This window comes from Monomorium pharaonis, chromosome 8 (genome assembly GCF_013373865.1).
Source record: "Monomorium pharaonis isolate MP-MQ-018 chromosome 8, ASM1337386v2, whole genome shotgun sequence".
Classification (NCBI taxonomy): domain Eukaryota; kingdom Metazoa; phylum Arthropoda; class Insecta; order Hymenoptera; family Formicidae; genus Monomorium; species Monomorium pharaonis.
The window spans coordinates 10,643,577-10,669,953 of NC_050474.1; the positions used below are offsets into that span (position 1 = coordinate 10,643,577).

At 33.1% G+C, this 26,377-nt stretch overlaps 1 protein-coding gene and 2 long non-coding RNA genes across 6 annotated transcripts in view; all 3 read right to left on the reverse strand.

Moving 5' to 3' along the window:
- Positions 1-26,377, reverse strand: part of LOC105834378 (ribonuclease Z, mitochondrial) — an 84,350-nt gene that overhangs the window by 17,775 nt on the left and 40,198 nt on the right. For 3 of the 4 annotated variants that reach the window (XM_036291585.1, XM_036291587.1, XM_036291588.1), the window contains exons 3-5: positions 21,068-21,384; positions 14,459-14,851; positions 2,056-2,399 (exon numbers count right to left, since the gene is read on the reverse strand). In XM_036291585.1, the coding sequence (XP_036147478.1) occupies positions 2,056-2,399; positions 14,459-14,851; positions 21,068-21,384 (1,054 nt within the window). Of the gene's footprint in view, positions 1-1,148; positions 1,340-2,055; positions 2,400-14,458; positions 14,852-21,067; positions 21,385-26,377 lie in introns of all 4 variants that reach the window. The other variant, XR_004964509.1, reaches the window with a different exon arrangement.
- LOC118647195 lies at positions 5,535-6,612 on the reverse strand. Its single transcript, XR_004964512.1, has 2 exons — positions 5,930-6,612; positions 5,535-5,848 (listed from the first exon to the last, which is right to left on the reverse strand). It is a non-coding gene; the product is annotated as an uncharacterized LOC118647195 (long non-coding RNA).
- Positions 11,423-14,452, reverse strand: LOC118647194. The gene is made up of 2 exons (XR_004964511.1): positions 14,361-14,452; positions 11,423-12,756 (listed from the first exon to the last, which is right to left on the reverse strand). It is a non-coding gene; the product is annotated as an uncharacterized LOC118647194 (long non-coding RNA).

Below are 26,377 nucleotides of genomic sequence, written 5' to 3' on the forward strand. Positions count from 1 at the left end.
TCGAACCCTCACTAGCTGCGCACTCTTTCAGTAAAAAGAGAAATATTATCAACCGTATTCATATGATAAGTGTTATTATGTGTTAATTTTACAAACATATTATTACTTTATTCATAAGATTTTATGTTTTTGCGAATAATTATTCCCTATCTTACACTATATCTCTACATTCCTATATCCGTGGTCTCCGTGCGCTATCATTCTATCAGCGCTAATCTTACCATCAGTCACGTGACATTAGACTTATGCCTTACACTACACTGTTTCTCAAGTAAACAAGATTCAAGTAGTTGCGTAGACTATTCTACACTTTACACTTTTAGGTCCGTCATATTGAATCAGCCATTTTAAATTTCTAAAATTTGACAGTAGTTTCGTAATTAGCATCCTCGAAAACGCTTAGAAAACAGAATTGAAGTAAATCTACAAACTATATTTAACATTTTACACTCTTATATCCGCCATATTGGCCATTTTAAAATTTTCAAAAGCGCACATGACTTTTGATAGCTCTTGCTTGTAACTAAATTTGTGTGTAAGGTAGTTCTTCTATATTTCTGTGTGTATACACACACACACACACACACACACACACACACACACACACACACACACACACACACACACACACACACACGCACACACGCACGCGCGCGCGCGCGCGCGCGTATGTATGTATAATATAAATAAATAAATATGAATGTAATAAATATCTAAATATAAATATCGTCAGCTAAATTAGAAAATCTTAAAACTCCATTAGACGTCTAATGAAATTATGTGGTTTTTTAATTTAGCCAACAATTTATTAATATTATTTAAAAAAAATATATATATATATATATCGTTGGCTAAATTGCTTTTATATAAAGTTTATATATATATTATATGTATGTATATATATGAATATAAACTTTATATAAAAGCAAGTCCTATATATCGATCATATATGGCTGTTCAGTGCCATTTTCTACCCCGTCACGTAATAAACACAACGTGATTGCATTGTTGCATACACATTGTTGAATATCACACTGTGCGGATGACATAAGTCCGTACAAATAATGTTTTCATTTGTATTGTGAAATACAATCATACATAAGGAAGTACAATCGTACAGTGAAATCTTTTTTCGATCACTCATATACCTTCTCATGCACGACTGCATAGTGCCACCTTCCATGCACGCACGTGTGATAATCACACCGTGAGGGTGACGTAAGCCTTCACAATTTGTTATCTGGGATATTGCTACAAGCTTCTAAACTGGAAGTGAGTTCCTTACAACCTACTATTATGTCTTAAAACTCTTCATTGTAGACGAACCTTAAGAGTATTACTAAAGGGATTAAAATGTAAATTTATTAAACAGTAGTATACGTACAAAACATGGCGGCTACACATTTTCAATTGTAAAACTCAATTGTAAAAAGGTTCAAAATTGGCAAAAACAAATTTGAGGTTATAATTTCAAAATGGCAGATTCAAGATGCCGGATTAAAAATTACTGCTCTGAAATATAATATCCCAATTGTTTGGGCTAAAAGTCGATACTTGGAGTTTTTTTGGATCGCTAATTACAAACTTGAGATCAAGATTTCAAAATTCATTGTCGGATAAAAAAACTTAAATCTCGGTTGATTGGCCTGAAAATTGACACTCAAAGGACTTTTAAGGTCGTTAGAAATAATTCCAGAATCCATCATTTTTAATCATTTTGAAATTATGACGTCAAATTTGTTTTCACTGATCTCAAAAATTTTGTAGCATTTTCGACCGGCCTGGGTTAATCGCTCTGGAAACGATTAATGACGTCATAAGGTCAATCACAATTATTCTTCTGAAGAATGAAATAACTGATTGGTCAGTTCTAAAGAAAAGAAACCTGAAATGGGTTAACCCAGCACCGATCAAAAACGCCATTAGAAAAAATAGCAGAAATATATGTAATAAATTTTACCCATTTTCTTGAGGGGCAAAAAAACGGAGTTCTTTAAAAAATATATAAAAATTTAAAAAAATTACTTAAAAGATTTACGAAATTACTACGCTCACCTGTATACTATTTTCTTTCCATTATGAAGTGTCAAAGCAACGCCATAAGAATTTGGACAATGGTTGACATATACTGTCCTCATGACTTGCACATTCAGTGTATTGTACATGCTTTTGTACTTATACTCCATCGGGTTATGGGTGTTCATACTAAATTCGTTATTTGGAATGAGCGTAATTTGATGTAGGATGGGCTCGAAACACTCATTATACATTTGCAGCCATGGATAGAGCTGCCCTGGTGCAAATATATACAAAGGATCTTCCGTGATCTTCCTTCTTTCCTTCAGTAGTCCAATCAGTCCCATGTGATGATCCGCGTGCATATGCGACACGTATACCGCCTAAAAATCAAATCATAACTGTTTGTCTTACCTAAATTTCTTTATCATACTGAGTACGTAAATCGACTATTTTTCACCTCGATAAACCTAGCACCCCTACCACTAAAAATTTTTTTCTTCAGAAACCGTGTGCATATGCACATACTCGCACGCGCGCACTCGTGACACGACATTGTAAGACCTGACATACACCATGAAGAGTTTAATTGGTCGGGTTTTTCATCACATATGTGTGTTTATGTACACTGTGCGTCAACAATTTGTTCCATTCCGCTAGTAAATTTATATAGGATATGTAAGGGGGTGATAATGAATTTCATAATGGCACAGAATGTAATGGATTCTTATCATTACCAATTCACGTATTTATGGAAGGCGTTTCACATTATTAATTATAAATGGTAACACTGAGAAAAGTGAAAACAACTTATATTTTTCAATGATTGCATGAGATTTTGACTGCCATATCAAGTCTGCCATTTTCAAAAGTACAAATATTAAGTAATATCAACTAATATCAGTAAACTTATCGGAACTATCATTTAGAATTATAAATTAGATGTTAAAATCTCAATTATCGTTGAATTGTAGCAAAAAATACTGTATTTTATGAATTTCCTTGATTTTGTTGCTATTTTGACAACATCATGATATTTTCGATCTTTTATTTACGTGCATCTCTAAAGTATAATTATTGAGTCCACCGATGGACGGGGTTTTAACCCTATTTCTACTCTCATTGTTTTAAAGACGAAAATTTTTCCTCAAAAATATTTTTTTTTTGTTTTTTTATTACGCAACCATATTTATTTTCGCGTAGACAAAACTCAATTTTGATTGATTCAGAAAAAGCATACACGAAAATAGTAGGACATTTCTGTTCAAATTGTTCATGACTCGATAAGTATTCATAGAATCGAAATAGAGCAGAAAATTTTGAACTTTCAGGCATTAATGGATAAAAAAAATCCAATTTTCCCATTTCATCATAGAATCAAAAATATGTTTATTCTGATTTACGTCTCGTCGATACGTCAATGTCAAAATACCGCTATAACCAGAAGACTTGCAAAACACCACGTTACTCCTATATTCTTCTATAAAAGACTTATCCAACAGAACATTTATGATATGATAGAACATCATTTAAATATAATTGTTAAAAACAGTCGATAACTATGATAGATTTAGAAGAAGTACAGTATCTTTGGAATAAAAATTTCCAATAAGCTAATGTAAAAAAATGCATCAAGAATATCAAAACTATTGTACGAAATAACATAACAAAAAAGTGACAATATTTCTTACTAAAATAAAAACTAAAAAAAATTAAAAAATCTACATGTAGATATATGTACAAACGATCGGAGGTAAAGACAGTCCAATGCTGTCTAAGCATAAAGACTTGGGGACTAGAATTGCACTGCAAGATATTGTCCCGACCTCGACTAGAAGATCAGTGGCAACAAAACGGAGGGTAAGAATTATCCTCCAAAAATTCTGGAGAATAAGATGATTCCGAAAAAGACCTTCGATTTTGTCAGGGTTTTCGGCCCCAACCCAAAGAAGACTCCATTTCTTATGACAATTGGTGCAAACAAAGATGATTCCTACAAGTTGACTAAGAAAGCTACCTGTACTCCTGTGAGAAAAAAGAAGCCCACAACGGAGAATGTGGATTCCTCGCTGAAATTAGAGACAAACGGGGAGAAGGTGGCGAAAGATATATGGTTATCTTCGTAGAATTACACTTCCTCCTACTCCATACCAGCATCAACATTTCTACCTAGAAATTTTTTGCTTTTATATATAAAGAAATAACCATTCTGAGAGGGCCAGGGCTCAAGTGGGGTTTCCTGAGTTTTATTTGGCCTCTCTAAGATGGCAGACAGAAATAACGTAGTGCGATTATCCCCGTATTTTATAGGTAATTAAAGATCCACCGATGTTCCACCCCTTCTGGGTGTTCGAGATGAAAGGCCTCCATTTGCGCACAGTACAATTGGACACATTGCAATTGCCCACCGTTCAATTGCGCACAGTTCGTTTGGACACAGTTCGATTGGACATCGTTCGATTGAATACCGCTCGATTGGACATAGTTCGATTGGACACCGTTCGATTGCGCACCGTTCATTTGCGCACTGTTCGATTGCACACCGTTCAATTGCACATCGTTCAGTTGCACACTGTTCAATTGCACACCGTTCAAGTCGCAAACCCACGCACATACGCACGCGCACGCGCACGCACGCACGCGTCTCGTAAGATCGAAGTTCTCTGACTTTCTAAATTTGCTGTTTCTTCCGAAAATGTCTCATCATCCCACTCGTTCGTACGTTAAGACACATACCGATCCTGCCGAAGCTGATGCGGAAACGAATAGGATCGAGACGTCGCACAGTGCATCGAATAAACAAAATCAGTAAACACGGGTAAAAAAATAAAGTCGTGATTTTTCTATCATAAACATAAAAAATTTTTTGTAGAATAATCAAATCAAAGCATTTTGAATCAATTAATGTATTTATTTTGGCATTTTCTCCGTTATCATTTATAAATATAAACAATTCTATAATTCTAAAATTGCTGATAAAACATTATTTCTGTTTGCCTTAAAATTACAAAATAATATTCTTATCTGTAATTTTAATTGTTATATATGTTTAACCCTCGGAGAACACACCTATTTTTTCGATCACAAAGAACACTGTGGGTCAATCTGACCCTACACACACTTTGATCGTCCACCATTTTAAATTGACGAGTGCGATCAGCTTGAAAAAATTAGTCAATAAATCAAAAAATAAATTGTCAAAAAATAAATCAATTGATATAAATAAAAAATGCTGTTGAAATTATTTACATATTTAAAAAAATTCACAATTATTTTTTTGGAAAAAAAACGAAATTTACGAAAAAATTATATTTTTTTTATTTTTTTAATATTTCTGACTAAAAATTTACGTATTCTTGAAATGTAGTAGAATCAAGAAAAAAATTGTACTTTAGTGTTTACCTTAAAAAAAGGTATTTATTTTGTTAGGTAATGAAAATGGCTTTTAAGGTAAAAAAAAATCAAACATTTTTGTGAAAAAATTTTAGAAAAATTTATTTCTTTTTACATATATGTGAATACTTTATTATTTAAATGACTTGTGGTAAAAGTTAACTTATTTATTGTCGGCGACGGCTTCATTATAATCTGAATACGACGTGTCAGTGTTTGACTGTACTGACACATTATTCACCTCAGAAGAACTGTTGTCATCGTAATATTCTTGCTCGACACGTACTAAGGCATTCTGAATATGTGACCGCAAACTATATGCCATCGTGCTCACTATTGAAAAACCGATGCTTAGTACACAACAGGGTCAGAATGACCCTGCACCAACTTCGAATAATGCCCAACATCTATTAGGTGTTGCGCTGTACAAAAGAAGCATCTTAACATATAGTTAGTACCCCAAACTACAGGTAGAAAACTTCAGGTCCGCCAATTTTCAAAATGCTTTCAAGATACTTACGATCAAATTCGAGGTAAGGGTCAAATTGACCCTATGTGTTCTCCGAGGGTTAATGTAACATATTTAACAATTGTTTTTCGTACATATTTATAAAATTACACCTACATATATTTCTTATGTACTCATCCCATTTAAGTATAAAAATATATCCTGTAATTGTAACTTCTTTAAACGAGTAGTGACTATTCATACGTCAACTTCGACCTTAAAACGTTTAATTGTCAAATTGTGTATACTACCTACAGATCCAGAGGTTAATATTTCATCAATGCTGTTGTCGAAGGTGGGCGAAAATGTTAGGGCAAATTCAAATTAATTCTTCTCGATAGATTATCAATACTAGCACTGATTCATATGTGCGGTTTGTCGCATGATCGAGTTGGCCATACAACACTTTCTTATTGTTGGGCGTTATCTATTGTTATTGTTGTCATAACAAATATTTTCAAATATATGTTCGTTCTTATCTTTGATAGAAGTTTGAGTTCTTTTCTCTTCGTTCATGTTCTTATTCTGCTTCTTCGTTTAGATAGAGAGCATATACAGTAGCGGGGGGTTTAGCCCGATACATCCGATTACCCTGATACTGGATATGCTCTCTATCTTAACGAGGAAGCAGAATATAAATATAAACAAAAAGAAAACTCGAACATCCATCAAAAGTAAGAACATATATTCGAACTTATATACCTTCTTTAATAATGTTAGTTAGATGATGCCATTTCGAAATTGCTTAATTCCATTGCATACATTCCACTGACCACCTATTCCAAAAATGATCCAAACGTTGTCGAATTGCCACCGTGAAAGTCGAGAAGTAGGCTCCGACGTAAGATTATGCTCAGAGATAGTCGTAGGTGCTTCACTAATGAGCAAATAACCAGGTGTTAGAGTGGAACAATCGCTGACATCATCACGGGCTGAATTGTCGAGAATTCAGACAACCTCTATTTGCACCATCAACGTCGTTAGTTCTTCATACGTTGGAATAGCATTTTCTATAGCTCGTATAAGATGAAACTTGATTGACTTAACAGCAGCTTCCCATTTTCCTCCAAAATGTGGCGCTGATGGAAAATTAAAATTCCATTTAGTTCCGTCATTAGCAAGAAGAACTAACTCGTGTAAATCCTTAGAAACTGCAGAAAATCTTTGACGCTGTATCAGCTCCCACAAAATTGGTTCCACAGTCACTTCGAAGCGTAGCATAAACTCCTCTTGTGTCAGTAAAACGCTTATATGGAGCTATAAACGCTTCCGTAGTATAGTCCGTAACAACTTTGATATGGACGGCAGATGAAACAAGGCACACAAAAATAGCCAGCTAACCTTTATAGGAAAGCGCCGCCCGCCCTCTCCAAGTCTGAAACGTTATCGGACCAGCATGATCAAGTCCGGAGTAAAAAAGGTCTTGTTGGTACAACTCGAGGTAGAGGCAATTGTCCCATTAGCTGTTGAGCTCGAGATTCTCTATATCGCGCACAATGAACACATATGAGTATATATAAACGAACTGGTGCTCGTCCGCCCAAAATCCAATAAAACCTTCTCACTAGACTCAAAGTTAACTGCGTACCGCCATGGAGAGTTCAGCTTCTGCAATAATAAAGTTAGTAAAGGGTGAATGTCTAGGAAGAATTATTGGAGGTTTCGTTTCCGGGTTTATTTTAGCGTGATATAGACGACTGCCAACTCGTAGTATTCAGTTATTGTCAATAAAATGCATAAGTTTTACAAAAGGATTTGAGCGTAGTAACGCGTCTTCTTAAGAAAGTACTCGAAATTCATTAGCAAACCAAGAATGTTAAACCATTTTGCACTAAAAAGGTCTCCTCAGGAGAAAGCGGATTTTCTAAAAAAGTTTGCGGTATCTTCCTAAAACAAGAAAAAATCTTCAGCATATAGCTGTAACTCTGAGTAAACAAGACAAGGAAAAGAATTTATCAAAAAGATCCCAATACAGTTGTAATATAGTAACCATAATTTGTGTTGGTCGTTTTTCTAGATTCGCATTTGGTACAGATTTTTCAATGACAGACGGCCACTTCGAGAAAAATCCGGTAAGCCAAAATGTTCCGTTCCACCAGAGTCTGTGCTCAACAAGGTTGATATGGTTGAGAACCTCAAAAAGCACAATTTGCCGAATTATCTTTTCCAGGAATATAGAGCCATAAATCCCAGGCCATACTGAATCTGTGTCACCCGATTTCTTACAAAGTCTTTCCATCGAGATGGGTGAGTAGTAATCCATGTAAGAGCAACTGACGAATCAGTCCACAAAAAAATTTGGACTTAATCGAAATTTAAAGTTTGAAGAATATGCGAAACAAGATGTGATAAAATCAAAGGTACAGTCAATTCCAAACGGGAAATTGTAAGCCGTTTAAGTAGCGCTACATGTGTTTTGGCGCACATCAAACGTATCGAGTATTCATCTTCTTGAGGTTTTACTCTCAAATATACTACAGCTCCCATAGCACGTATTTCGGTTGGAAGTTCTTCATTCCAATCGACTTTAAGTAACCAAAGCTCTTGAAAGAGAATCTTCGCTCGAATCACTACTGAAAATATCAATTCCAATAGATCAAAGATTCTAGCAATTTCTGAAAGGACAACTCTTTTCAAAATTTTGTTTGTTGAAAGTTGTTCCAAAAAATGGAAAGAATCAGTTTCGGGTTTCCAGCAGAGTCCTAAAATCTTAAGCGTGGATGGTTCGAACGTAATATTAGGTAAAGGTTTACTTCCGGTAAAAAATTTATGTGACAACAAATCAAGATGGTTAGCGTACCACTTCTGCAGAGGAAAATCACCTGACAAGCAGAGTTGAAAGACTTGATGTGCAATTTCTTTTGCCTCTTCAATAGGATCCGCTTTCGGTATTGGAATCCACCAAAAATATCATCTACGTACCTGCCTTTACTCAAAGGCGCTATGGCCTTGAGAAATTTTGAATCTTCATCTTTGATTAATTACTGGAGACAGTGTAAAGGAGCGCATGTAAACCGTAAGTTGTAATTTGATACGTTACTGGATGTCGGTCTTCAACAAGCCATAGAATTTGTTGAAACTTCCAATCATCAGAATGCACAACTACTTGACGAAACATCTTGACAATGTCTGTTGAGAAAATGTAATGATGCTTTCGAATCCATAAAAGTACATCTGAAATATTAGTTTAAGGTTTAAGTCCAGAATGTAGAACATCATTGAGAGATACATTGCTACTGGATCGACTGAATGCATTGAAAACGACTCTTAATTTTGTGATGATACTTCGTTCTCGAAAAACGCCATGGTGAGGCAAATAAAAGTTCGGTGAGACTTCATTCACGTTCGGAGCAAGTGTCATATGGCCTAGAAATAAAAATTCGTGAATAAAATTCGTATAACGTTGTCGTTACACTTCGTCCGTTAATAATCGCTTCAATAATTTCCACAAACTTCTAAAGCAGTAGTCTTCGAATCTCCCAACGTATTCGGATTCGATTTAAATGACAAACAGACAATATATCGGCGCGTAGAATCCCGAAAATAAGTAGTTAAAAAATGACGTTCACAATCCACTTCTTCTGATTTGAGCATGGAACTAGTCAAAGAAGATAATTTTTCATGTATCCAGAATTTGGTAAGCATATCTTGAAGCTCGTTATCTACTGCACAATGAAATCCATAAGCGGAATTCAAATTCTCGTCTGATGAAACAGGTCTGGAGATAATCCAACCAAAAATCGTCTCTTAAGTGACAAGTTGATCTTGATTTTCTTTGACAAGGCCTTCATGAATTATTAGAACCGTAGAAACCCGATCCCAGAATGAGATTGATCGGTTGAGGGCAAGCATAATCAGGGTCGGCTAATTATCTTCAATGTGAGATCAAAAGCGACATTTAACGAAAAAAGACGGTAACTTGGTAGTCAAATAAGGTAGAATATGAGCGACGATTGTACAATTTAATTCTGTGTTATAAACAGAATATAGCTATAACTTAACAGCACCTCTTGTTTTACTGGTATAAGTACCTCCGGTATCGATGAGGGCAACAGTAGCCATCGTCCGCGATAATCTTAAACGTTTGACTATATTTTTGGACTATATTTACGAAGGATACACGAAGTAATATATACTGGCGTAAAAAAACGAGACAAAAATTTTGATCGACTTTTTAGGCAATCTTTAAAGCAATTTTGCGAAAAATCGTCCAAATTACATGAACTTTGTTTTAAATTAAAAGGCAAAGACTCTATTTTAAAAATCTCTAGGCGAAAGTTTGATTTGTTAAGTGTGATCCTTTTGTATCGCATAAAAATCAATTTTTTTTTCATTAAAAAAAATAAAAGTTTGTTATTATTTTTCACAAGTTTCTCGTCAAAATCTTGTTAATATTAATCTGGATTCTTAGGTTCATTTTTTTCTAAGCAATTAAAAAAAAAGAACATGTCGATACGATGTTTTTCGTTAATTATATATGAGTTTGAAGTTTGCACTGCATTTTAGGGTATTTTAGCGAATAAATACAGTATTGTTTGGATACCATAAAACGGTATCAATATCATATTGCACATTGATTTTATTATTGTTTAACTCATCATCATACAAATCATACCGCTGTCATCAGAGGGACCCAATGTGCACCACGTGGAGGTTGACGATCGGATTTTGACGGCACATCATGTAGTTCTGAAATTCATCAATGGAAATTTGCATTTACTGATCTGAATATAACGGATAACTGACACGCCAATTTTACTGAAGTCAACAAAAGGTTCGCCATTTTAGCAGCCTGCTTAGATTACACATAAATATACACATACTCATACGTAAAAAATAAAAATTCTAATTTCATTTAAAAAATCGACCTTTCATATAATGTGTAAAATTCGATCATCAACCTCTACGTGGTGCATAACCATGTGATGTACTCCTATACTGAATAATTATGTGTTATATTTATGAAACTTTTTTTGTTAATAACTTTTTAACGAATCACGAATGACGGCTAAAATTTTTCGAAGGTCACTCAGGAGAGTGACCTTGATAACATATGTCAAGGTCATATAGAAGCTGCCTCTCCTAAACTGAATAATTACCAAAAATTTTTTTTTCAAAAATTAAAACTTGAAAAAAAATTTTTTTTTCAAAATTTTATAACTGTAGTTAGATAGAAGTACTTTTATTGTAAAACTTTTTGTATAAAACATTTTTTAATATTTTGTTTAGTTTACAAGATATATCGAGAAAACGCAAAAATGTCTCAACTTTTGAATGATGGTTTCACCCCTTTAAACCGTTTTTGGGCCGCTACTAAAAATGTCTAAATTCATGTATTTACCCCCTCTACATTTATGCCAAGTTTCATTAAAATTTGAATTTTCGAGTTCGCGAGGTTGTGGCCCTTGTAAGCTGGATGTAAGACCTGAAACGACGGTTCGGAAATTCGGTCAGCAGGCTGAAGAAGAACAAGGTCGTGGTTTTTGAAACATCGCAGCTGGAAGATTTTTTTTTTTCAATGCGTAGTTGTCGGGACGACAACTTTCAAAGGAGAGGGACAGTGTTAGGCCCCTTGGATCGGTCAGCTATCCTGGCCGATCGATATATTAATTTTCGGGAAGAACGTTGTCAGCTGTCATTGGTTTGACAACGCGAATAAATAACAAGTTGAATCTCGGTCTCGCGCTCGAGCGGACGAGTATTTTGTCTCAGAATAAAACCGTTTGTTTTATAAGAGAGAGTGTCTCATTCATTTCCGCGAGCGCACGTGTAACATTTTGGGAATTTTGAACTCAAAATAACCGTCTCATTCAGGACAGCAATCATGTAACTTTTTCCTTAGGGCGGAAACGTGAAAAGTGAAAAATTTCATGTAACTATCTCTTTCTATTGGTGTCGAATAGAAAGAGACAGTAACTTATAGATCGATACCCAGAGCGTTAGGTCGATATATGATAAAATACGCCATGATTTTTTGCCGATTTCAAATTTCAAGGTAGCGGATCAATGTAGCGAATCGAAATTTTTAAATTATGCAAATTCTAGCAACGGACTTATAATCAGCAACCCAAAAAACATTTATATACAATTTTTCATGTAATAAGTGCATAATTTTAAATTTTCGATCCGTCATATTGGTCCGCTATCTTGAAATTTAAAACTGGCAAAAAATCACAGCATATTTTTTTGTAACTCGACCTAATGCCCTAAATCAAATGTTTATTTTAATGCCAGAATTTCCTAAATTCTTGGTAGCCCTTAATGGGTTAATAAAATTACTTAATTAAAAAATCTTTCTTTTACGATACATTGAAAAAGGTTTGTGGGGGAATAGTAAGTGTGCATCAAAAATCGGCTTAGAAATTGCATTAAATTCCAAAATATGTAAATCCACCATTTTTTATTTTTTTATTTTGACATCTAATTAAAAATGAGAAACCTAAAAATCTCTTGAAAGTATTATACGTAAATAAACTACTAAATTTTTTAATTTGGTGGCCGTATTAAATTCGTTATTTTAATTTTTTAAATTTTTATTTCAGATTTGCAATTAACAACTTTTATTTACTAAAATTTATCAAAATGTAGCAGAAAAATTAGCAGAAAAAATTTGTGTAACAAAGTTAATATATTTCTATTTATTTATTCCTTTTATTTACGTGTTTGTTTCTTAATGTTAATTTATTTTAGTTTACTATTACAACACAAGCTGAATCGTATGTTTGGAATTTTAATAGTTATATTTGTAACATCCTCTGTTTATTTTTTACTCTTACGTTAATATATTATTTATGTGTTGTTACAATAGTAAAGGGCATAGCGGAGTAAGCAGATGAAATCTGCCCCCGCACTAATCGAGCTCAAATTGATATCCACCATTAGTTGGCACCCTTGAGATGTAAAACTTCCCCAAATATTAGCTACAAAATTACATTTTTGGGGGAGTTATGGAGGGGGAAAAAAATAAAGGTGTTTTTTTTTTTCAAAAATGGTCCAATTTGGACCAATTTTAATGAAAAAAAAATATGTTGTAAACATCGTTTAGACAAGTTTAAGACAATTTTAAGTAATTTTTGTGATTAAAAAAAAACCGATAAAAAAATTTTGAATTTTTTATGAATTTTTTGGGGGGTGATAGTTCTGAGATACCACTTTTATATTTTCACAAAAACATCTCTAAATTTTCTTCTTTAACACGTATTTTTTTCAAATTAATCGAAGTGGTGGAACATGGCTGATAATAATAATTCACACCGCGCCGCGCCGGCTGGGCGACCGCACCGCGGTGCACGGCGATTGTTGTCATGTTGAACTTACATACTAGTTGCAGTGTTGCAATGTTTAGTTGCTAAGAAAAATTATGATATAATAATATAAAATATAATAACACATATAATATTTTCAGGACGTCTGCAGTTAGCCTATAAAACTTATCGTTTCGGCAGTTTATCACGAGGAGATTGCAGTACGTTTTTAAATTCCATATGTTCGGGATGCTTTCAATGTGAGTCCCTTGCTTCTCACATTATCTATTTATCATCATGATGCTTTTTTAATGTGAGTCCCCTCGCCTCTCACATTATCTATTATTGGGGTGCTTTTTTAAAGTGAGTCCCTTTGCCTCTCACGTTATCTATCAACGAGGTGCTTTTTTAAAGTGAGTCCTCTCGCCTCTCACATTATCTATCATCGGGGTGCTTTTTTAAAGTGAGTCCCCTCGCCTCTCACATTATTTATCATCGAAGTGCTTTTTTAATGTGAGTTCCTTCGCCTCTCACATTATCTTTTTGGCGACCCGAACATACGGAATTTAAAAACGTACTGCAATCTCCTCGTGATAAACTGCCGAAACGATAAGTTTGATAGGCTAACTGCAGACGTCCTGAAAATATTATGTGTTATTATATTTTATATTATTATATCATAATTTTTCTTGGCAACTAAACATTGCAACACTGCAACTAGTATGTAAGTTTAACATGACAACAATTGCCGTGCGCCGCGGCACGGTCGCCCAGCCGGCGCGGCGCGGTGTGAATTATTATTTTTAACCATGTTCCACCACTCTAATTGATTTGAAAAAAATATGTGTTAAAGAAGAAAATCTAGAGATGTTTTTGTGAAAATATAAAAGTGGTATCTCAGAACTATCACCCCCCAAAAAATTCATAAAAAATTCAAAAAATTTTTTATCGGATTTTTTTTAACGACAAAAATTACTTAAAATTTTCTTAAACTTATCTAAACGATGTTTACAACATATATTTTTTTCATTAAAATCGGTCCAACCATTTTCGAAAAAAAACCACTTTATTTTTCTTTCCCCCTCCATAACTCCCCCAAAAATGCAATTTTGTAGCTAATATTTGGGGAAGTTTTACATCTCAAGGGTGCCAACTAATGATATCAATTTGAGCTCGATTAGTGCGGGGGCAGATTTCACCTGCTTATTCCGTTATGCCCTTTATATTTTGAATCCAAATATTGCAAAAATTGTCTTTGAAGACAACAAAAAAATAAAAGTCTGAGCAATCATTGTACCTTGATCGTTTTTATGATGTTTGGCGTTTCTGACTTTCCATAGTTCTTCACTATCTGTCCGAATGTGCCCTCACCACAATCCAGTAGCATACTATGGCTTTGATCTATTCGCATGAGTATGCTGCTCGTGTTTCTGACTTTACTCGGTACACTAGAACCGGTGCCCAACATGACAATTTTAGGGTATTCGTCGACAGGTAGTGACTGCATGCGAATGTTGATATTTGTTTGCAGTTCCGCTAATGCATCCAAAAAGCCGTCATTCTCGAATACTTCGTTCAAGTATTCTTTTGGATGTAGCGACACCTCGTTCTCTATGTCAAATCGCAATTGTGGCTGCAGGTGGACGGTATGATGTGTCCTGGGACGATGTATAATGGGCAGATCTTCCATCTAAAAAAAAAAAACTCACATATTTGTTTAAAACAATATATTTATTTTGAAATTGAGAACTTCTAGTAAGAAGGTTTTCCAATCTTTTCAATGTAAATATAAGATCCAATGTTCATACAAATTTTATTAAAACATTTTAATTTAAAAATATAATCATTTAAATTGTTTTTAATTGATTGGTATTCACTGCTTGATTTAATTTATTTATTGACTGTTACAGTAACCTTAATTTCCTTTACACTTAAAATGCAATTTTCTAAAGTAACGTATTTTATGCATGTATGCGCACATATGTAAGAAAAGTTAGTGATTTAATCGCAAACAAAAAATATGAATTTTGAAATACTATACTCGTAAAACAAAATAGCTTAAAAAAATTTTGTTTAATTAAAAGAATTAAATTTTACAAAATTATTTTCGGAAAAAACCATATCTCAGCTTTGGGTAATCGTAAGACAATGTCTTTTGGCGCATTTTAAATAGTAAACAACAAAACAAATAATTATAAAGAGCTCGTTAATGCTAAGCAAAAATAATACGATAAACAGGTCAATATATCGAGCCAAGACAAATTTTCCTAATACAATATAATTTATTAAATAAACATTATATAATTATAAACGCGACTAAAAAAAACAGCTGTGTTAAAAAATGTTAAATTTTGAAACGTTTCGCCTATACTTAGTCCTCTTCAATCATAATAAATTACCAATATGTATAAACTTAAACATGAATGAAATAACGCAATCGAAAATATAATTAAACAGTTAAAAAATGATGATCATTGAACAACCATAAAACAACGCATATCGTATCAAAATGTATCATGACAAATAAAAACGTAAACCAATAAATAATACAATTAAATGAATAATAAAATAAAAAATAATAAAATTTTTCCTCAAGTCGGTTTTCATATTAAAAGGACAGAATATATAGTCAATAAATCTCAAAGATCCAAAACAATGAAATACGTGTTATGAATAACATGAACTGATATGCGTATTGTAAAAAACTATAAACTTATATATGTTGATCCCAGATATTAAAACACAACATCAACCCATTTAGGACCAAATGTCCATTATTTTTTCTCCATGTTCAACGTTCAAACTTTTTACATAGACGTCGTAAAAAAAAAATCGGCATTTTCGATAGTTTGAAACCTCTTCTTTTGAATTCTAGCATCAGAATTGACGTACAAAACGAGTAAAAAAAGTTATGGCCCATTTTTCCAAAAAAGAGCAACATTTTTCGACGTTTTTTTCCAAAAATTCCATATTTTAGATGCGAAAATGTTTTGCAGGATCATTGCAATAGGGATAAATCGTGAAATAGATATCTGCTCTTTCAAATTCTATTGCGATTTTTTAAAAATTCAACATGGCGGATTTAATATGGCGGTCAAAAGACGGAAAAACCACATATATAAACGAAATATTTTCGATTTTCTCACTTTTTTCTCGTAATATCTCTTCAAAATACTTTAAAAATACATAAGCTTATTATTTTATGTGAAGCAACACTCGCCACACTGTATTGTCCGTCTGAACGAAATGTAAACATATAGGGTCGGCGATTTTTTGTAAAAGTAATTATAATAGCGGCATCGGCATCGTCCATAGATCTCGCGGCATCGACTACAGATCTTGCGATTTTGATCGGGTGACAAAGATGCAAAGCCGCCGAAAACAAGCGTTTGCCCTTTGAAGAAATAACACACACACACACACAAAAACACTATTTCGTACACCGAGAAAATTTTATTAAAAAATGATTATAATAAATAGTGAGCGCGGATCAAGAATTATGAAAATTTTTACTATGTTTTTAATAAATTACCATAGTATTTACATTATTTACGGTATAATTCTTCTAAAATTTCTTTTTATGGCCCATGACTACTATCATACAAAGTAATTTTTACTATAAAATTTTTTTCCGGTATCCGAACAAATGCATACACGAATGTTAGATTGGGGTATATGCGTACCCTATTTTTACTTTATATCGTACTACTCGAAAGTTAATTACGTTTCGACGCCAGCTAGTGTCTTTCTGAATTCTTAAGACTTCAAATTAAATAACTCGGTGCCCCGAGTCGATCCGTTTATTTGCTAAATTAGAAGATAAAATAAAATTCGCGTTGGAGTACATACAAAATTACCCCGGTAAGCCATTCTAAGGTTAAGAAACACAAATGGTAAAATTTTTAAAGCTAAAGACATATTTAGATTCTAAAAGATTCAACCCATTAACGCCCAAAGACAATTTGCAATTTCTTCATTTTTTAGCTTCATATTCAATAAGAAAAAAAAATGTTTTGATCAAAACCATGTATCTTACTATTTTTGAGTGCCTTTTTAATTTCCGGGGTCAAAAATGCATTTTTATGCACTCAGAAAATCAGTATGGCGGATTTTAAGTGAAAAGTACAAAAAAATTAATTTGTTTTCAATATCTTTTTTTAAGTAGAAAAAGTATTAAGATTCATTTCTAACCGCGTCCAAAGGTGGATAAAATAGTTAAAGTTTAACAAGAAATTTGTTTTTAATCCCAATACACTGTACTAACCTTTTCAAAATGGTAGAAATTGCAAAATATGGATTTTTTCTTAATAATTTTATGAAAATCAAGCATCTTCAAGCTTTTTTCTTTATAGTATGAATTTTGGATGAATCCAACATCTCTGTTCGTGTTTTATCATAATTTATAGTCTTAATAATACGGCTGATCCAATATGGCAACCAGAGAACTAAAAAAATAATTTTTTTAGAATTTTTAAATAAAAAATATCGTATACTACAAAAAATTTCTTGAAGAAAGTATCTTGTCAATTTCTTTATTGGATGCATCGTTTTTGAAAGAATAAAATAATAAAGTTTTGAAATCATAATCACTATAACATTTATTTTATTTTTTAGCTATTAAGCCAAAAAAAACTATCCTTTGTACGTTTCTACTATAAACTATTCTAAGGTTTCTGAGATTGATGAGTCCGAATTTGGTGAGATTTTCAAAATTCAAAATGGCGAATCCAATATGGTGGATAAAATATAGAAAATGTCAAAAAATATTTAAAAAATTAAAAAATTAAAAATTAAAATTTAAAAAATGGAAAATCTAATATGGTGGATAGAATATAAAAAACGTAAAAATTCTCAATAAAAAGTCTTGCTACTTCAGTATTCTCAATAAGTAATGCACCTAAAGCTTTTGCCCGGCGTTACTCACGATCGTTTTCCAATTCTTACTACGTGGAAGTAGATGATTGAGTCTTTGTTTTTGCATTTTTTAAATTTTGTAGTTTTTAATTTAAATCTTTTTTTACATTTGTGTACATTTTTTATATTTAATTCATCATATTGAATCCACCATTTTAAATTTAAAAAATCTGTTACCAGATTCGGTCTTAGCAACCTCAAAAATCCTTAGAACAGTTTATAGTAGAAATGTACAAAGAATAGTTCTCTTTGGCCTAATAGCTCAATAATGTGTTATAATGATTATCATTTCAAAATTTTATGATTTTATTTTCTTAAAAACAACGCATCAAATGAAGATATTGACAAAAAAACTTTCTTCAAAAAATTGTTTGTAGAATACGATATTTTCTCTATTTGAAAATTCTGACATTTTTTATATTCCCAGACAGCATACAATATTTATGATAAATATTTATAAATTATATTTATTTTTATTTTTTTTAAATATTAGGTGCACAACTTTGCTTCCGCCGTTTTTTTTCAAAATTTAAACTTTGAATGGCTTTATTGTAAAAAACTGGTTATACATTTACGATTCAAAGTATTGTCCATCGTTGGCCACTACTTCCTCCCATTTTTCTGGCAACATACGAATTCCGCGTCAAAAATACTGGTCATCTTTTGAGACGATCCACGAATCGATCCAATTTTTCACTTCTTCATAAGAACGGAAGTGCTGGTCAGTCAGGCCGTGTGTCATTGATCGAAACAAGTGATAGTTACAGGTAGCAATGTCCGGAGAATTCGGCGGGTGGAGTAGGACTTCCCATTTCAACATTTCCAAGTATGTTTTGACGGGCTTTGCAACAATGGGGTCAAGCATTGTTATGCTGCAAAATCACTTTATCGTGTCTATCATTGTATTGCGGCCGTTTGTCTTTCAGTGCTCGGCTCAAACGCATCAATTGCTTTCGATACCGATCGCCTGTGATTGTTTCAGTCAGTTTGAGTAGCTTATAATACACTAGGCCGAGCTGGTCCCACCAATACAAAACATGACCTTGGAGGCGTGAATATTCGGTTTGGCCGTCGACGTGGAAGCATGGCCGGCAAGTCCTTATGATTTTTTGCGCTTGAGGTTATCGTAATGAACCCTTCTTTTGTCCCCAGTCACAATACGATGCAGAAATCCCTTCCGTCTTTGCCTTGCAAGCAGCTGTTCACAAGCAAACAAACGCCGTTCAACATCTCTCGGCTTCAACTCGTACGGCACCCAATTTCTTTGCTTCTGAATCATTCCCATGACTTTCAGGCGTTTTGAAATGGCTTGTTGAGTCACTCCCAATGATCCTGTCAATTCTTGAGTTTGACACAAATCTTGATCAAGTAATGCCTCCAATTCTGCATCTTCAAAAACCTTCTCTCTTCCACCACCATGCCGGTCTTTGACGTCAAAATCACCGTTCTTGAAGCATTGAAAGAACTCTCGGCACGTTCTTTCACTAATAGCGGCCTCACCATACGTATTTGAAAGCATTCGATAAGCCTCAGCCGCAGATTTCTTCATATTGAAGCAAAAAATTAAAACCTCCCGCAAATGACGAGAATTTGGTTCGTAAGCTGACAATTTCAATAAAAAATAACTTTATGATACAGACCCAAATCGACTAATATTTTGATAATGTTATGTTTACAAATACCTAAGCTTATTGTATGATGTCTACGATCTATTTATTTCGACCACCACTTACTGCTACAGCCATCTATTGAAAAACGGCGGAAGCAAAGTTGTACACCTAATATTATATAAAAATTTTGTACATATTTATATACATGAAGGAAAAATATTCAACATATTATTAAAATATAGACTAAATATTTTATACAATATTTTATGATAAATAAAAAATGAAGATTTGTAAAATATTTTGTAAATATTTATAAATATTTCATAAATATTTTTATAATATTTATGGTAACTGTCAAATCTAAGGCCACAAAAATATTTATAAAATATTTGGATAAATATTTATAGAATATTCAAATATTATAAATATTTTATAAATATTTTATAAATACTGTGTGCTGTCTGGGTTCCATTCGCTATATTGGATCCGTTATTTTGCGGTATCCAAAACATAAAAAACGTGCAAAACTTACGGTTTTAAAACTTCTGTTGTTAATAATCACGAAAAAATTTTTTTTTAGTTCTCCGCCATATTGAATGTGCTTTATTAAGACTACGGTCTACTTTACGTTACAAACGTTTCGAAGCATTCCTTGATTGGTCGATTCGTAAAAATCTTTGTTTCGATTGATTAATTAAACGCTTCGAAGCATTTGTAGCGTCAAGTGGATCGCAGCCTAAGACTGTAAATTCTGATAAAACATAAACAGTGATGTTGAATTCATCCAAAATTCATATTATGAAAGAAAAAAGCTTGACGATGCTTGATTTTTTTCATAGAATTATTAAGAAAAAACCCATATTTCACTAAATTTCTTGCAATTTCTGTCATTTTGGAAGTTACAGTGAATTGAAGTTGAAAAAAAATTTCTCGTTAAACTTTAATTATTTTATCCACCTTTGGACGCGGTTAGAAAAGGATTAATACTTTTCTACTAAAAAAAAATATCAAAAACAATTTCCAATTTTTTTGTACTTTCCACATAAAATCTACCATACTAGTTTTCTAAGTGCATAAAAATAAAATTTTGACCCCGGAAATCGAAAAAGCACATCCAAAAATGGTAAGATATATGGTTTTGGTCAAAACATTGCCCATTTTTCCTATTAAGACTGAGGATAAAAAATGAACAAGAAATTGCGTGTCTTTGGACGTTAATGGGTTAATTAGATTTGACATAACATTAAAACTTCGTTCCTTGTTTGTAAAAAAAATTAACAAATCACGTAAAAATAACTTAAAAATAAAGCAAGCAGCCTTTACTTTTTTAACCTGGAAAACCACCTTAAAGAACGATTTCAATGTAAAACAGTGTATCTCACCCTCATCTTTTTTTGAAAGCTTTCCTCGTTTAAGAAGGGGAATATTTCAGGATGTAGCATATGGAGTTTGTGTTGATGTTTGTGTACCGCTTCGGTGCCCATACATTCGTTCTCCTCATTCACGACTATGTGCCGCGTACTAAGATCAAATTTGTTCATCCAGTTCACATAGCGACGATCATCCATTATGTTTTGCGGTGTGAAATGAATAATACAGTATGGTATATCGCCTTCATTCGCCGTTCCGGTTTGATGCCGTGCAAAGGCGGGATGATTTACAAAAGACTCTAAGTAATCTTGTGATGGGCATTCTACAACTGTACACAAGTAAAATTTAAAGTAAAACAGATAAGGAATTTCTTTTAAGTATTCTTGCTTCTGATTTAAAAAAATGGATAAACTTCCGAAAAGCCCATACCACCGATTTTTTTTATACTCTAGATTCTTACGTATTTCGACGTGCTGATTACGAATATGATAGTGAAAATTGGCGCAAATTTGATTTTCATGGCGAAAACCTTGAAAAAACCATAAAAATCATGGTTTTTTCTATTTATTTTCCTAAATAATGAGAATTTTGAAAAATACTTTAGATAAAAGTTATAGATCTCATCGAAATACACATTTTATGTTCTATTGATTTTTGCCGTAAAAACAATAGTTTTTGAGAAAAACGACGTTAAATGTTCCAAACTTCATATAATTCATCTAACACAATTCAAGTTTTATTAGTTAATTTTATGGTAATTATTCACTTTACGGGACCCAGCCCCTTGACCTTGACAAATGTTCGTATATAATAAATATACTAGGCCGTATTTTCCGTTAAATCATAAATTCGCCCAAAGAAAAGAAGAAGTGTAGGATGAACGTAGTTATGATTGGAAAGTCGCAAACTCATGTGAAACCATACAAGCGGATCTAGCAGCGCCCCGAGGCAGGGAGAGAGTGTGAGTGGACCTCGCTATGCGTGGAAAAGAGAAAGAGGTCGACTACTCCCAGTTTATTTTTATACTCTCACTCGCAGGTGGCAGAATTTACTAGGTGGAAGTAGTCGGTCCCCCCCTCCGCGGGGGCTACGCCCCCGCTCCGGGTAGGGGCCTTAGATGGCTGAAAGTGGGGGTTAGCCGGAGTAGGGAGCTCCGCGTGGAAAGTCACAAACCATTACTGTATGCGGACCCCGTCCCCTCCCCACTATCAAGATCATTTTGGTGCTAGTGATGGTCAAAAACTTATACCACACCTAAAAATGGGTGGATCATGCTTCGCATGAAAAATTCCAATGGTACAGAAAACACATGAGCAAAGCTCACTTCCTTCCAGTATTAACTAATAAAATTAACTAATAAAACTCGAATTGTGTTACATGAGTTATATAAAGTTTTGAACATTTAACGTCGTTTTTCTCAAAAACTATTGTTTTTACAGCGAAAATCAATAGAACATAAAATGTGTATTTCGATGAGATCTATAACTTTTATCTGAAGTATTTTTCAAAATTTTCATTATTTACGGAGATAAATGGAAAAAATCATAATTTTTATGGTTTTTTCAAGGTTTTCGCCATGAAAATCAAATTTGCGCCAATTTTCACTATTATATTCGTAATCAGCACGTCGAAATACGTAAAAATCCAGAGTATAAAAAAAATCGGAGGTATGGGCTTTTCGGAAGTACACCCCAAAAAATTAATTTTTTAAATTATTTCTTAATTGTTTAAAGTTTCAGAAAACAGATTAAAGATAAGAAACTTGGGTAATTATGCAGTTATACGGAGCCATCTCCGATTTCAATGTCCTTCACATATATTATCAAGGTCATCATCCTGAGTAATGTTGTAAAGGTTTTAGGTCGGCATCTATTAAAAAGTTGTTAATACAGAAAGTTTTCACAAATTACTTGTAATTTCTGACGTAGAAATTGCCTGAGGAAGCGCGCGCGCACGCATACACACACACACAAGGGCAAGAGGAGACTCGAAGGTTATTTGTCATTTTTATTTACTTCATGTACTATCTTATTTGCACGTATATTTCGTCACACTGGGTAGAAATGCGCAAAAGTACGCGTATATATAAACAATTTAATTATATGGTATAGAAAACGCGTAGGCGGAGGAGAGGCCCTTTCTCCCGCACCGTCTCCGCCCCTTCTCCTGCACCGTAACCCCGTAATTTTTCTTAACTCTAACCCACCAATTTTATGTCGCTATTTAGTTAATGCAAAAACATTTAAAGCAAACAGCGTGGATCTTGTTTGACGTGGAAAGTCGCAAACCCATGTGGTACTGCACAAGCGTGGACGTCGTTTACTTTACATTTCATAAATACATGATATCAGTGCTTTACGTAAAGTAAACGACGTCTACGCATGTACAATACTACATCGGTTTGCGACTTTTAACGCCAAACAAGATCCACGCTGTCCGTTTGCAATGATTTCGCATTAATCAAATAGCGACATAAAATTGGTGGGTTAGTTAGGAAAAATTACGGGAAGAGAGTGCGGAAAGAAGGGCGAAGCTCCTCCCCCGCTCACGTATTCTCTATATAACTTTACGACTTTTTACCAATTTCATTCCATATTAATCAGAAAACAATGGTACATTTGTTAATCTTTTTTTGTTTATAACTTTTTGGGGACTTCCCCGACTAAAAATTGTTATTTATATTACTTTTTAATCATAAGATAATATACTATAAAAAATTTCAGCCCATTTGGAGATGGATCCGCGGTTCGGAAGAATTACCATTACAAATAATTCGTGAAAACTTTCCGTGTTAATAATTTTTAATAAATGCCGAGCGCAGCCTAAAACCTTCACAACATTCAGGATGACCTTGATAACATATATAAAGAATATCAAAATCGGAGGTGGCTCCGTATAACTGGATAATTCCGTGTTAATAATTTTTAATAAATGCCGAGCGCAGCCTAAAACCTTCACAACATTCAGGATGATGACCTTGATAACATATGTAAAGAATATCGAAATCGGAGGTGGCTCCGTATAACTGGATAATTACCAAAACTTGCAAGAATTTTTATTCATCTACATATAAACAATATGCAAAATTTTTCATGCATTTTTCTCAAAATATTTAAATCGTTATCATAATGAATCATCTAGTATTAATTCAATTAATTCGGCATTTTTATTTAATCGTCAGTCGAACAAGACAGAAAAAAATGTTATAAATAGCTTAGTTTATATCTTGCGTTTAATCCTTTTATTGTCAGTGGGAAGTATACTTCCCAATTGTTTTTCATTTATTTTTATATTATAAAAATTGTTTTAAAATACTAATGATAATGTTTGACTTTTCCGGTACAGAAATATTTAGTATAATGTTTCTAAAATTTGTTGCACCCAATTGTCCCTTGGTAATTGTTTATAACAATTTAAATGTGAAAAAAGCGATTCTATCAGAAAAAATCCAATTCTCCTAAAATTTTATATTAAATCTAATTATATTTGGTTATAAAGGGTTTTTAGGGTCGCTGATTACTAATCTGAGGTCAAAATTAAAAAATGTTTAATGTGAATTCAACATGGTGGATGAAAATATTAAAAACTAAAAATTTTAAGTTTAGAATATATAGCCGTATTCTACACAAAATTTATAATATAAACCCAGTAAGCAAGAAATATTGTGTGCGTGTGTGTGTGTGATCAACGTTTTTAAAATGCTAATTTTAGATAAATTTTCTAAATATTGTATCTTAATGTTTCATAAATATTTTACAAATATTACTTAATAATATTGTTGTCCTAATATTATTAAAATATTTTAAAAACATTTCTTAAATGTTTTTTAAATGTTACTAGAACAACACAGGCGCATCATTTAGCTTATTACTTTTTGAAAATAGTAATAATTGTAAAAAAAATTATATAAATAAATAATTATATACAGTAAGAATGGTTAAAAAAGAGAGATAGCGAAAACATACATTAATTTATTACCTAATCTTCTTTCTTCTTTAGAAACATTATATACATAAAGATAAAAAAAATTCAAAATACACAACAGATACAAATCTATTCTTTAAAGCAGTATGTTTTTGACACTGAAATGTTACGAATTGTCTGCTCTTTTCTGGTGCTATTTGGTTTTCTTACTGCGCTTCGTGTGTGAATTAATAGAAATAAGATTGCGTTAATAATTATATTAATCTCTATTTGTTATAGAAAGTTCAACTTGAAAAAAAATGATAATGCAATCTTCACAATAATAATATAAATTTACTATTAGCAGTATCGCGTAAAGGATTAATTGAATAATGATAACAGCAAAAAAACTCAAGTGATAGTAAAGAATGTAGAAATTAATCGCGTAGAAACCTCTTATATTGTCTAAATATGTAAATTTTAATTCTTTAACCTATTTTAATATTAATCTACGTGTAACACAATATTTGTAACTTTTAACTTTATAGAAAATTTCAACGTACAAATGATAATCAAATAATATATTTATTTTAATGAATGTTAATTCAAAAATCTCAAATATAAAATTTAAAAAAAGAGGCATGAAAAATATGTGTACAATTTTATACTGCAACAATTTTACCACTAATTTAAAATTAGCTTAGGGGAGCCCGCCCCGATGACCTTGACCTTGACATGTATGTTGTCAAGGTCACTCTCCTGATTGACCTTCAAAAGATTTTAGCCGTCGCTCGTGATTTGTTAAAAAGTTATTAATAAAAAAAGTTTCATAAATACGACACATAGTTATTCGGTATAGGAGTATATCAGATGAGTTTGCAACTTTTCACGTGTAGCTTACAGAGCGTCCTATTTACAGAGCGAAACAACGTCCACGCTTATACTTTACCACAAGAGTTTGCGACATTGCGGGGAGGGGATGCAGGGAGAGAGTCGGAGCTCCTCCCCCGCCCACGCTTTTGTAGAGATGAATATGTTAATTGTATTTTGGTACAGCAGCGTTGTAAGTAGAAGCAAGATGTTGGTGGACTTCGCTTCGCGTAGAAAGTCAAAAACCTATATGGTACAGTACATAAACACTTTATTCAATAACATTATTAATGGGATAAATTTTGCTTATTATTTCAAAAAATGCATCAATTCTTTTTTCGAAAGAATAAATCCTAGAAAACGCTTGGGCGGGAGAGGGGCGGAGCCCCTCCCTCTACACCACCCCGTATTTTTTCCTAACCTAACCTAATCTAACTTAAACATTTTAAATTCGTTATTTGGCCACAATTTCAAATCGAATGTCGCAAACCCTTGTGATAAAGTACAAGCGTGGACGTAGTTTCGCTCTGTAAGTAGAGGAGAGGGGT